Here is a 12,871-nt window from a genome sequence, read left to right on the forward strand (position 1 = left end):
CAACTCATGGCCAATGTTGTTTCATCTATACCTTCATCCATGTTAATGTGAAGCAAACTCCAGATTTCATATAATTTTACCAGTAAATTCTTTAGTGTATGCCTCTAAAAGATAAAATCTCAACGTTTAGAACATAAGCTTATGTACATTACGCCTAAAGAAGTGAAAATGATTATTTAATATCATCAAGTATTCAGCTGGTGTTCCTAAGTCCCCCAAGTGTCTTACAGAAGTTTTGTTTTGCTTTTACAGTTTGAATCACAATCTAAATGAGCTCCATACATTGTAATTGGCTGCTTTCTCCTTAAGTCTGTTGAGATCTGTGGAGTCCATCCATCTTCACCAGATTTTTTCTTTCCAAATTTATTTTTGTGGAAGAAATAGGGTCATTTGTCCTGTAGGTTTTCTGCATTAGACTCTGCTATTGCATCCTCATGGTACCATTTAACATGCTCCTTTGTTCCATTATTTCTCATAAATTGTAATTAGAGAAGTGACTGGTTTAGATTTAACTTTTGGGGAAAGAGTAGGGATGAAACTATTTTATAGGCAGTGATGTGTGCTTCTAATGAACATACATACTGTCTGGGTGTCTCTATTTGAGATATTAGTAGCCAGTGATAATCATTGCCATAAATTCACTAAGAGTTACAAAACTGTAATATTCTGAGGTTATCACTTCCAATTTATTAATTGGAATATTCCTAGAGAGACTTTCCCTCATCAACTGCTCACTGCCTGTAAAATATTAATTTAGAAAAGGAAAGATAACATGCTTTTTACTTTTACTTATATCTACACTGAAAAAAATCTATTTCCAAGTGATATGGTTTATGTCCCCACCCAAATCTCAACTTGAATTGTATTTCCCAGAATTCTCATGTGTTGTGGAAGAGACCCAGGGGGAGGTAATTGAATGATGGAGGCTGGTCTTTCCCATGCTATTCTTGTGCTAGTGAATAAGTCTCATGAGATCTGATGGGTTTATCAGGGGTTTCCACTTTTGCTTCCTTCTCATTTTTCTCTTGCTGCCACCATGTAAAAAGTATCTTTTGCCTCCTGCCATGATTCTGAGGCCTCCTCAGCCATGTGGAACTGTTAAGACCAATTAAAACTCTTTTTGTTCCTGGTTTCAGGTATGTCGTTATTGGCAGGGTGAAAACGAACTAGTATACCATGCATTCTCCAAGGCACAATTATCATAGCAAATTCAGTAGTTTAATTGTATGTGATGCATTTCATTCACTGCAGTTATTATCTTCCTGTTGCTCAAACTGTCCTATGTTTGGCCAATGGGAGCTTATTCAAGTTCATTCCAAATTCTTTTGATACAAACTTTGTTGTCATTGGGAGCTTCCTTGCTTTCCCGGACTTGGTAAGTCAACAGTGGGCTAACAGTAGTTAAGTTTTTGAGGAGTCAAAAGTTATATGTGGATTTTAAGCGGTGTAGGGAGTTGGCACCCCTAACTTCCATGTTGTTCAAGGGTCAACTGTAATTGCATTTTAAACTCACTTGGAATAATTCCTCTTGATAATTGCCCTTGATATGGTTATAACACCAACTGAATACACAGTTAGGCTCGTTTAATTTTACTTTTAAGTAGAAACTGCTTTATTAAAAATTTTGTGTATTTGTGCCAAATATTTACTTGGTTTCAAAGTCAAACTGAAAAAATAATGTAGATTCAAGGATCCCAGCTTCATTCCTTGTCCTCTCCTCCCGATTTTCTCTCCTCTATGGAAAACCATTTAAAAATATTTTTAAGATTTAGTCTTCCATTAAAAAATATCTTGTTCTTTACATTTATCCACTCTTCCCTTGCCTTTTTTTAAAAAAGATAAATAGTAACCTAAGATATTATATTTTTTCTACTTTTTTTCCCCTCACTTGATAGCCTGGAGATTTTATTTCATAGAGATGGTCCTTGTTCTCTTTGACAGCTGTGGAAGCTTCCACTGTGTGGATGCTCATACATAATGTAGTACATCCACGGAGAACTTCTCATTTAATCACTCCACTACTGCTGGGCATTTGGGTTATTTCCAATTTGCTACAAATTGGGTTACAATAAACAGCCTCATTCATAAGTATTTTTGTTTTAATGTTTTTGCCAATGCATTTTTGGGAATTACTAAAACTAGGATTGCTGGCTAAAAGCGTAAATGAATGTATAATTTTGCTAGATACAGTCAATTTCTTCCCTGTAAAGGTCATCCATTTCACTTTTTTTTTTTTTTTTTTTGAGACAGTTGCCCACGCTGAAGTGCAGTGGTGCATCTCGGCTCACTGCAACCTGTGCCTCCCTGGTTCACGCAATTCTCCTGCCTCAGCCTCCCGAGTAGCTGGGATTACAGATGCCCGCCACCACACCCAGCTAATTTTTAAAAAATTTTTATAGGGACAGGGCTTCACCATGTTAAACAGGCTGGTTTTGAACTCCTGACCTCAAGTGATCCACCTGCCTCGGCCTCCCAAAGTGCTAGGATTACAGGCATGAGCCACCGCACCCGGCCCATTTCACATTTTCGTTAGCAACGTATGACAGTGTGTTTCCCCACAGTCTAAGAGGTTTTGTCTTATCAAACTTCTGACTTTTTGCCAATGTGATGGGTGAAAAATATCTCAATATAGTGTGGTTTTGATTTGTTCTTTTTCTAGCTTTTTGAGATAGAAGCATGTATCAATGACTTTCATCTCCTCTCCCCTTTCGGTTTTAAACTAATATATCCATTCAGGTTATAAACTTCCCTTTAAGTATTGCTTTAATTGCATCCCACATGTTCTGATATGCCATATCTTTTATACTGTATCAGATATTTCAAAATATTTTCTAATTTTCTTTGTGCCTTTTTCATTGACCCATCATGGATTATTTAGAGGTGTACTGCTTAATGTTACCAAATTAGCTGGATAATTTTTTTTCTTTCTTTTTTTTTGTTTTTTGATGGAGTCACGCTCTGTTGCCCAGGCTGGAGTGCAGTGGAGTGCTCACTGCAACCTTCACTTCCTGAGTTCAAGCGATTCTCCTGCATCAGCCTTCCGAGTAGCTGGGGTTACGGGCATGCACCACCACACCCGGCTAATTTTTGTATTTTTAATAGAAATGGGGTTTCACCATGTTGGCCAGGCTGGTCTCGAGCTCCTGACCTCAGGTGATCCACAGGCCTTGGCCTCCCAAAGTGCTGGGATTACAGGTGTGAGCCACTGCACCTGGCCTGGAGATTTTCTATCTATTCTTTTGTTTCTGATCTTTTTTTAGCTTAATTCCACTATGGTCAGAAAACATAATGTAAATGATTTAAATGTATTAAAATTTAACTTAGGCTTAATTTATGACTCAGGTTATGATCAAGATGGTAAATGTTCCATATAGCTTTTTAAAAATGAGTAGTTTGTCTTAGTTGAAATCAACATTATATAAATATCAGTTAGGTTAAGTTTGTTTTTTAGTAAGATGATTTATATTTTTACCAATTTTTTGTCTGCTTAATCTATCGCCTAGTGAGGGGTATGTTAAATTCCACTATGACTGCAGATTCGTGTTTAATACTTGTTATATAACTTAAAACTATGCTATTAGTTACACATAAATTTGTAATTTTCTATATCCCTGGTAGACTGATCATTTTATCATTATGAAATGTCTGTCTAACTGTAGTAATGCTTCTTGCCTTAAATTACATATTAGTCTGATATTAGTATAGCTACACCAACTTTTTGCATGATGTATCTTTTTTCTTTTCTGAAACAGGGTCTCATTTTGTTACCCAGGCTGGAGGGAACTGGTACAATCATAGCTCACTGCAGCCTCAAACTCCTGGGCTCAGGATTCTCCTGCCTCAGCCTCCAGAGTAGGTAGGGCATGCTACCATGCTTGGGTAGGTTGGATTATTTACTTTCTTTGGTAGAGATGGTCTCACTATGTTGTCCAAGCTGGTCTCAAACTCCTGGTCTCAAGCAATCCTCCTATCTCGGCTTCCCAAAATGCTGGGATTACAGGTATGAGCCACTGCGCCTGGCTGATACAGCTTTAAAAAATCTGTATAATTTCAACTGTTGTGTATTTAAGAAGTATTACTTTTAAAAAGCACATAATTTGGTTAATATTTTTAAACCCAGTTGATAATGTCAGTCTGGAGAACTGGAGTACTTATTCCTTTTATATTTATTCTGATTACTGATGTATTGGGTTTATCTGTCATTTAATGATTTGCCTTCTATTGCACCCATTCCTTTTGTCCTCCTTTGTCGATTTTAAAAAATTTATCAAATGTTTATTTTACCTTTTCCTTTAATTGCACACGTTTTGCTATTCTTTAAGTGGTTAGCCTAGAAATTGCAACATGCATCTTCAACCTATTACACACTAAAGATTCATATTATTACCTTAATTTCATTACTTTCTTGATAATGCTAAAACCAGGCACTTTATCAATGAATACTCACGGGAAGTTGATCTCATGTTAATCTTTTGGTTATGTTCCCTTGGAAATCTTCCCCTTGTGGGAAGGGATGAAAGCTGGAGACAAACTTATGCTGAGAGACACTGTCTGCTCCTCTCCACTGTCCATAAAATGGACTTGACCAGAAACCCACCCCTGGGCTGGTTGGCAAAAAATGATTTTGCCTTGGTGCAGCTGATGCATTTAGGCCAAATTAGGCATTGTTTCCTGGCTGGGGGTGGGAAGGAGACAAGCACATGGGCTTGAGGGTTTGTGTCTGTGACTGGGTCTGTGATAGGACAAAGTGGGTGGAGCAGCCGGCTGGCTCTGACCAAGCTGAGTTGCCTGCTCATCCAATCAGCATGGGGTAATGTCTGTGAGCCGCTACCTGAGGAGGTGGAGGACAGAAGTAGAGGAACTACTCTGCAGCAGCCCACACGGTTACATAGGACTATGTGGTAATCCGGCATACAAACTGGTGCAGTGGCAATGGCAGCAGCTTGGTGCAAGTCTATGGCCACTGGGGGAGCCCTCTAAGCTGCATCCTGAGGATTCTGATAATGCAGATGGATTTAACCCTAAAATGGAATCTGGTCAGAGCCATCTGCTGACAGTGACAATGTCAATGCAAACTCAAAAACTCCCTAAGGAGACAATTAGAGATGGGCTTTTGAAGAAATAATAAATAATGACTAGTATTTTAAAAGTTGAAGCTAAGAGAATATGGGGACCCTTTTGTGAACAGTAAATAGGAAAGGGGCACTTTTACTTTGTTATCACTCTTACTAAATAAGGCATTGGTTTCAATGTGCGGTCCTCGGGTCAGCAGTATCACCCAGTATCACCTGGGAACTTACTAAATATGTAAATTCTCAAGCCTCACCCTAGAGCTACTGAGTTAGGAAGTAAATCATAGGGGACCAACAATCTGTGTTTTAACAAGGCCTTCAGGTAATTCTTATCTACCCTAAAGTCAGTACTAAAGTTACTAACTCAAGGTTGTGGAAGTCAGTCTGTGAGCCTAAAATGGAAAACCATGTTGGATTAAACTTGTAGCTTTACTTCCCTAAATATCTAATATCTGTTACAGGTAACATATGGTAAAAAAAAAATATATAACAGTAGTTGGTAAACCTATCTGGACTGGTATGACTGTAAATAAACTACAAATACCTAATGAAAAGCCACAGCTTTGAGTTTCCAAGTGTCAGGGTTCTTGCAGCCAGCCATGTCCCTCTCCAGGACTCTATGCCCATGGGGCTATTACAAAAGATATTGATTCTGTTTTGGAACCTAGGGTATCTAAGTTAGGGTAGTTGTCACAATTAGTAATTTGATTTATTCCCTTCTACCTGAACTGACACTTGGCAGAAAAGGCAGGTGGGCAGAGAATGGCCCCTGGACTATGGTGCAAGCTACGTGAGGGCTCACTCTGGAGATATACCCTTAACTCTGCTGCAGCAGCATGAACGTGAAATGTCCAACTGGCCCTAGGACTATCAAACGTGGTCAGTGCTGTTCCCTTCTGACTTTTATTGTTTTATTATTGTTGTTATTTCATTTTTATTTCAGTTCCCTTCTGCTTTTTATTGTTTTATTATTGTTATAATACATTTTCACTTCAGAAGATGTTACTGTCCTTATGTTGTACAGCCATCCTCATTTCTCTGTCTCCTCCAATATTTACCCTTTCTGTGTTTTTTTGCTCTTTCTTATATTTCTGAGCCTCCATGTGGGATAATTTTCCTTCTGCCTGAAAAAACCCTTTAGTGATTTTTTAGTACAATCTGTTGGTAACACACATCTTTCAGCTTTTAGTGGTCTAAAATCTTTATTTAACTTTCATTTTTAAAAAGTGAGATATAACTTACATTAACGAATGCTGAGATCCTAAGTGTAACATTCACTTTTGACAATTAAGTAACAAAGCCATAGAAATATCCAACACTCCAGAAAGTTCTTTCATGCTGTATCCCAGTCAACACCTTCCCCCACGAAGTAATCACTGATCTGATTTCTATTCCTATGATAGTTTTCCCTATTCTAGAATTTCAAATAGTCAGAATCATTAACTATGCATTTTTTGTGACCAACTTCTTTTGTGAGAATAATACTGGGATTCATCGATATTGTGGATGTTGGTTCTTTTTTGCTGAACGGTATCCACTGTCTCAATAGATAACTGTTAACCTATTATTCTTTTGATAGGCATCTCACTGTTATCAGTTTTACTGGCTATTATCAATAAAGCTGCTGTAAATATTTTTTTCCAGGTCTTTTGTGGACATATGTTTTCATGTCTCTTTGAAAAATATCTAGCTGTAAAATCACTGGGCCACGTGTGTATAACTCTTTAATAATCTGACAAACTGTTCCAAAATAATCCTATTTTCTACTCCCACTAGCAATATATGAGGGTTCCAGTTGCTCCACATCCTCTCCAACATTTGTCATTATCAGTCCTTTTCACTGTAGACCTTTTAGAGGGTATGGAAGTGGTATTTCACTGGGATTTTTTCATTTCTAGTTGACTAATATATTGGGTACTTTTAAAATGTAATTACTAGACCTATTATATATCATGTTTTGTGAAATGTCTATTCACAAAACTCTCCTTTAAAAAACTGCATTGTCTTTTTAAAAATTACTAAATTGTATGACTTCTTTATATATTTTGTTCCCAAGTTCTACGTCAGATGTATGTATTGTGAATATTTTCTCTAAGTCTGTGTCTATTTTCTTAAGTGTCTGTTGAAAAGAAACTTTATTTCTTTTTAAGCTGGAGTGCAGTGGCCCAATCATAGCTCATTACACTCTCAAAGTCCTGGGCTCAAGCAATCCTCCCACCTCAGCCTCCTGAATAGCTAGGACTACAAGAGTTGCTGGCCAATTTTCAAATTTTTTATAAAGATGGGATCTTGCTATGTTGCCCTGGTTGGTCTTGAATTCCTGCCTTCAAATAATCCTTCTATCTCAGCCTCCCAAAGTGCTGGCATTAGAGTGTGAGCCACCATACCTAGCTGAGAAATTTTAATGAAGTCCAATTTATTAATTTTTTTTTCTTGTATAGTTCATGCTTTCTAAGAAGTCTTTGCCTACACCAAGAACTTGAAAAGAATATCTTATGTTTTGCTCTGGTAGCTTTATTGCTTTAGCTTTACTTTTATGCCTATAATTTATCTTAATTTGATTTTTGTGAATGATGTGAATTATGGGTTATGTTTCTTCTTCTATATGCATATCCATGTTTTCCAGGCATATTTATTACAGAGATTTTACTTTCTTTATTCAAATGCTGTTGTGCCTTTTGAGAAAATCATCTAACCATACATTGAAGGGTTTATTCGTGGTCTCTCTCTTCTGTTCCACTGTTCTATTTGTCTATCATTTTGTCCATACCACACACAATGATTACTTCATTTGCTTCATTTTTAAAGGATATTTGCAGGGTACAAAGGCCTAGGTTGGTGCTGTTTCTTCCAGCAATTGAAACGTCACTCTGTTGTCTTCTGGTTCCATTGCTCCTGCTGAGAAGTCAGCTGTCAGTCTTGTTTTTTTCCTTCTATCTTTTAAGATTGTATTCTCTGTCTTTTGTTTTCAGCAATTTGCTACGATGTTCTAGTAAGGCTTCTTTGTATTTATATCTGTGGATCACACACTTTCTTGATTCTGTGGAATAATGTCTTTTGTAATTTTTAGGAAATTCTGAGCCCATTATCTCTTCAAACATTGCTCCTGCCCTGTTCTCTCTCCTCTTCTGGGATTCTATAGGTTGGATTTTTTTTTTTTTTAATGTGTCCCACATGTCTTTTATTCCCTTATCTCCCCTGTCTCCACAAATTCCTTTATGTCTTTATATATAAGTTTGGATATTTTCTACTAAAAATATTTTTCTTCTTCATGCTTCAGTTTGGATATTTTCTAATAACCTGTTTTGACCTATTTTTCTTCTTTTCTGCTGTGACTAATCATCTGTTTTACTGTTCTACTTTTTATTGTAGTGAAAACTCATAAAATTTATCATCTTAACCATTGTAAGTAATAGTTCAGTAGTGTTTACTATATTCACATCATGCAACCAACCTTCAGAACTTTTTTATCTGGCAAAACTGGAACTCAATACCCATTAAACAACTTTTCATACCTCTGTCCTCCCAGTTGGTGTCAACAATCATTCTAATTTCTGTCTCTATGAATATGACTACTCTAGATATCTCATATAAGTGGAATCATTCAGTATTTGCCTTTTTGTGACTGGCTTATTTCACTTACTATAATTCCTTAAGATTCATCCAAGTTGTAGCATGTGTTGGAATTTCCTTCCTTTTTAAGCCTGTATTCAGAGTATGTATATCCCATATTTTGTTTATCCACTCATCTTTGGATGGGCACAAGATGGCTTCCACCTCTTGGCTACTGTAAATAGCATGGCTATGAACATGGATGTGCAAATATTTCTTTGGAACCCTGCCTTCAATTCTTTTGGATATCTATCCAGTAGTGGAATTGCTGAATTATATGGTAATTCAATGTTTAATTATTTGAGAAACTGTGATACTGTTTTCCATAGTGACTGCATCTTTTTTTTTTTTTTGTTATTTAGTTTTTACCTCACAATCATAAACTTAACTCTGCAATCCAGCTATATGTGGAGGGAGATAATGAAAATATAGAACTCAAAGAACTGCAGTGACACCACAAAGATTATATGACACTGTGAGCAAATGGGGTGGAATGGTGCTTGCCTGAGCTACAAAAGGAAAGGTCTGCTGGTTAAGACAAAACACAAGTCAAACATTATAGTTGTCTGCAGTTGGCAATGGCAATCTTGCTTGTTTTGCCATTCCTGGACCCAAACCATTCAATGGCTCCACAATATTCATGCCTTCTTTCACCTTGCCAAAGATCATATGCTTGCCATCCAACCACTTTGGCCACGGCAGCGCAGATGAAAAACTGGGAACCATTTGTTTTGGGTCCAGCATTTGCCATGGACAAGATGCCAAGACCTGTGTGCTTCATGATAAAGTTCATATCATCAAATTTATCCCTGTAGATGGAGTTGCCACCAATGCCATTATGGTGTGTGAAGTCATCACCCTGGCATATAAACCCTGGAATAATTCTGTGAAAGCAGGAACCTTTATAACCAAATCCTTTGTCTTTATTATTCAGGGTGAAAGTTTTCTTCTGTCTTTGGAACTTTATCTGCAAATAGCTGAAAGGAGATGTGTCGCAAGGGCTTGCTGTTGATGGTGATATTGAAGGACACATTGGGGATGACCATGGCTAGTAGCAGGGGGTCTTGGGGGCAGCAGTGTCTGCAAAGCCAGCTGCATCATTTTATATTCCCACCAACAATGCATAGGCGTTTCAATTTCTACATCCTTGCCAATGCTTGTTAATTTAATTTTTTAAATAGTGGCCATCCTAATTGGTGTGATGTGAGATTTCACTGTGGTTTAATTTGCATTTTCCTGATGATTTGTGGTACTGAGCATATTTGCATATAATCTTTGGAGAAATGACTGTTCAAGTCCTTTGCATATTTTTTAATTGGGTTATTTTGCTTTTAAGTTGTTCAAGTTGTTTATATAATTCCAATATTAACCCCTTATTAGATGCATGACTTGCAAATATTTTCTCCCAGTCTATAGGCTGTCATTTTACTCTGTTACTTGTGTCCTCTGATGCCCAGAAGTTTTAAAATTTTAATGTAGTCCAATTGGTCTATTTTTACATTTGTTGCCTATGTTTTGGTGTCATAGCCAATAAATACAAATAATGTCTAATGTTTTTTCCTATGCTTTCTTCCAAGAGTTGTACAGTTTTAGGTCTTACATTTAAGTCTTTGGATCATTTTGAGTTTACCTTTGCATACGGTATAAAGTAAGGGTCCAACTTCATTCTTTTGCATTTGAATATACAGTTTTCCTAATACCACTTGGCACTCTTGTGGAAAATCATTTGACTACATATATGAGGGTTTATCTCTGGGCTCTCCATTGTCTAATTTAATTTTATACCCATTAATTGAGTTCTTAATTTAAGTTATTGCAATTCTTGGCTCTAGAATATCCATTTGATTATTTTTATTCCCTACAAGTTCCAATCCTCTGGGGGAAAATTTTCATTTTATTTATTTTCTCCTTGTCTTCTATTTTCTTGAACACATTATCATTGTTATTTCAAGTCCTGGTCTTAACTCCACTTCCTGGATCATCTGTGGGTATATTTCTATTGTCTGCACTGTCTCTTGGTTTTCAGTCCCATCTCTTGAATGTCTAGTATAATTTTACTAAACGCTTCACATTGTGTCTAAAAAGTTGTAGAGGCTCCATATGATGTTATCTTCTAGAGAGAGCACTCACACTTTCTTTAGCTTGGCAAGTACACAATAAACTTAATTCAGTAACTGACTAAATTTGGGCTGCTATGCCATTGTGTAAAGGCTATAGTTGACAATGGTAATCTTCCTGTTGGTCTTGCCATTCCTAGATCCAGAGTTCACTTACCCTCACTTTTGTCCCTTCTTAAAAGGCACAAGTGTCCAGACTTTCCAAATGAAATCACTGGATAGTCATCAAAAGCCTCTTGTCCTCAATGCTGTGTCTTGAACTCTAATACTTGCTTCCTACAAATGGTTTTTCACAGCTTTCTACTTGGCTTTCTGGTCTCCTGTGGTTTGTAGCTTCAGAATTTGCCAATGTACTGTGAAGAGTACTAGGCTCACATTTCTGTCTTTCCCTTCTCAGCAGGATCTTGGCCTTTCTATTATCCAATCTTATTTCTCTAGCCGTGCAAGACTTCTAAAGGCTGTTGGTTTCTCTGCCTAGATCATCAGCCTCCTGTATTGTAGCAGATCATTCTCTCTTAAAAAAAAAAGAAAAGCTCGTATTTCCATTTTTTTCCTCTTTATAATTCCGTTTGACTATTTTCCATAATTTTCTGCTTTCATTTTCTTTTCTGCTGCATCTAGTCCATTTTTCTAAGATTGCCGACCTTCTTCTTCCTTCTTTTTAAAAGCTCCTTAGAAATTAGGTTTAAAATCCCTTTATCTGTAATATAATTTGAAAATACTGCTCACAGCTTTTCATTCTGCTCATAGTGTTTGTATGAAAGGCAAGTTTAAAAAAAAATTAAGTTATTCATCTTTTTCCTTGGTGTGTATGAATTTTGAGTCAATTAGGAAATCTTCCCTACATCCAAGTTACAGAGAAATTCTCATGCATTCTATTTGTACTTGTATGAAGTCATTTTTTAAACATTATTTTAAATCTCTGAACCATTTAAAATTTATCTTGGTGTGTAGAAGGAATGGATATAACTTTTTTTTTTTTTTTTTTTTTTTTTTGGAGACAGAGTCTCACTCTGTCGCCCAGGCTAGAGTGCAGTGGTGCAATCTCGGCTCACTTCAACCTATGCCTTCCAGGTTCAAGCGATTCTCCTGCCCCAGACTCCTGAGTAGCTGGAATTACAGGTGTGCACCATCACACCTGACTAATTTTTTTGTAATTTTAGTAGAGACAGGGTTTCACCATGTTGGCCAGGCTGGTCTCGAAGTCCTGACCTCAGGTGATCCACCCACTTTGGCCTCCCAATGTGCTGAGATTACCGGTGTGAGCCACTATGCCCAGAGAAATAGATATAATTTTATCTTTTCCTGTATTTAGCATTAAAACATGCATTTCCTTTCACTGATGAGATATTGTCTTTATAGTATTCAAAATTGCCACATGCAATTAGTTTTCTAGTCTTTCCCATTGGTTTGTGCATTCATGCAGCAATATCAAACTACATTAATTAAAGACTCCATAAGCATTTAATGTTTCCTAGGTTAAATCTTCCTCTTCTCCTACTGCTTTTTCAGTTTCTAATTATTCTTGATTGTTTGTTCTTTGAGATAAACTTAGAATTATTAATAGCTTGCCTGACACCAGAAAAACATAGCAGTTTTATTGTTACTGCATTAAAATGACAAATTAACTTAGAAGAACTGACATATGATGCTGAGACTTCACGTTCAAGAACATGGTTAAGTCTTCCATTTGTTCAAGCCTAGTTTTGCTTCTTCAGAAGAGTTTTAAATTTTGGAGACATGAAAAAATTTGCCTAAGGTATTTTCTTTTGAAATTTTCTTGCAACTTCTCTTTTTTTGTTGTATATATGAAAGCTATTTATTTTTGTATGATAATTGTACTGATTTCTGGCTTAATCTGTTTTGGTCAATATCCATGCTAAGGAATTTCAATCTTTGGAAATTTGTTGAGGCCTTTTTTATGGCTCAGTCATATGTTAAGTGTTTACAAATGATAAATGTTCCTTCCTTGTGCATGTAAAAGAATGAATTTTGTCACTGTTGGATGCAGTGCTTATATATGTCAACTAGGTCAGGTTCTTAATTGTGGTTTTTTGGTCTGCTATAATA

The 12,871-nt window shown here is 36.6% G+C and overlaps 1 protein-coding gene and 1 pseudogene across 2 annotated transcripts in view; both read right to left on the minus strand.

Annotated features, from left to right (window-relative positions):
* TTC17 (tetratricopeptide repeat domain 17) overlaps positions 1-12,871 on the minus strand; it is a 135,386-nt gene that overhangs the window by 18,650 nt on the left and 103,865 nt on the right. The window contains exon 23 of one of the 2 annotated variants that reach the window (XM_012452391.2): positions 2,995-7,970. The exons of the other annotated variant lie outside the window; for it this stretch is intronic. Coding sequence (XP_012307814.1) covers positions 7,938-7,970 — 33 coding nt within the window. The 3' untranslated portion in view covers positions 2,995-7,937. Of the gene's footprint in view, positions 1-2,994; positions 7,971-12,871 lie in introns of those variants that run through there. 2 annotated transcript variants of the gene reach the window in all.
* LOC105717299 (peptidyl-prolyl cis-trans isomerase A-like) lies at positions 8,002-11,783 on the minus strand (annotated as a pseudogene).

Source organism: Aotus nancymaae, unplaced genomic scaffold (genome assembly GCF_030222135.1).
Source record: "Aotus nancymaae isolate 86718 unplaced genomic scaffold, 86718_ANA_hifiasm-v0.15.2.pri h1tg000059l, whole genome shotgun sequence".
Classification (NCBI taxonomy): Eukaryota; Metazoa; Chordata; class Mammalia; order Primates; family Aotidae; genus Aotus; species Aotus nancymaae.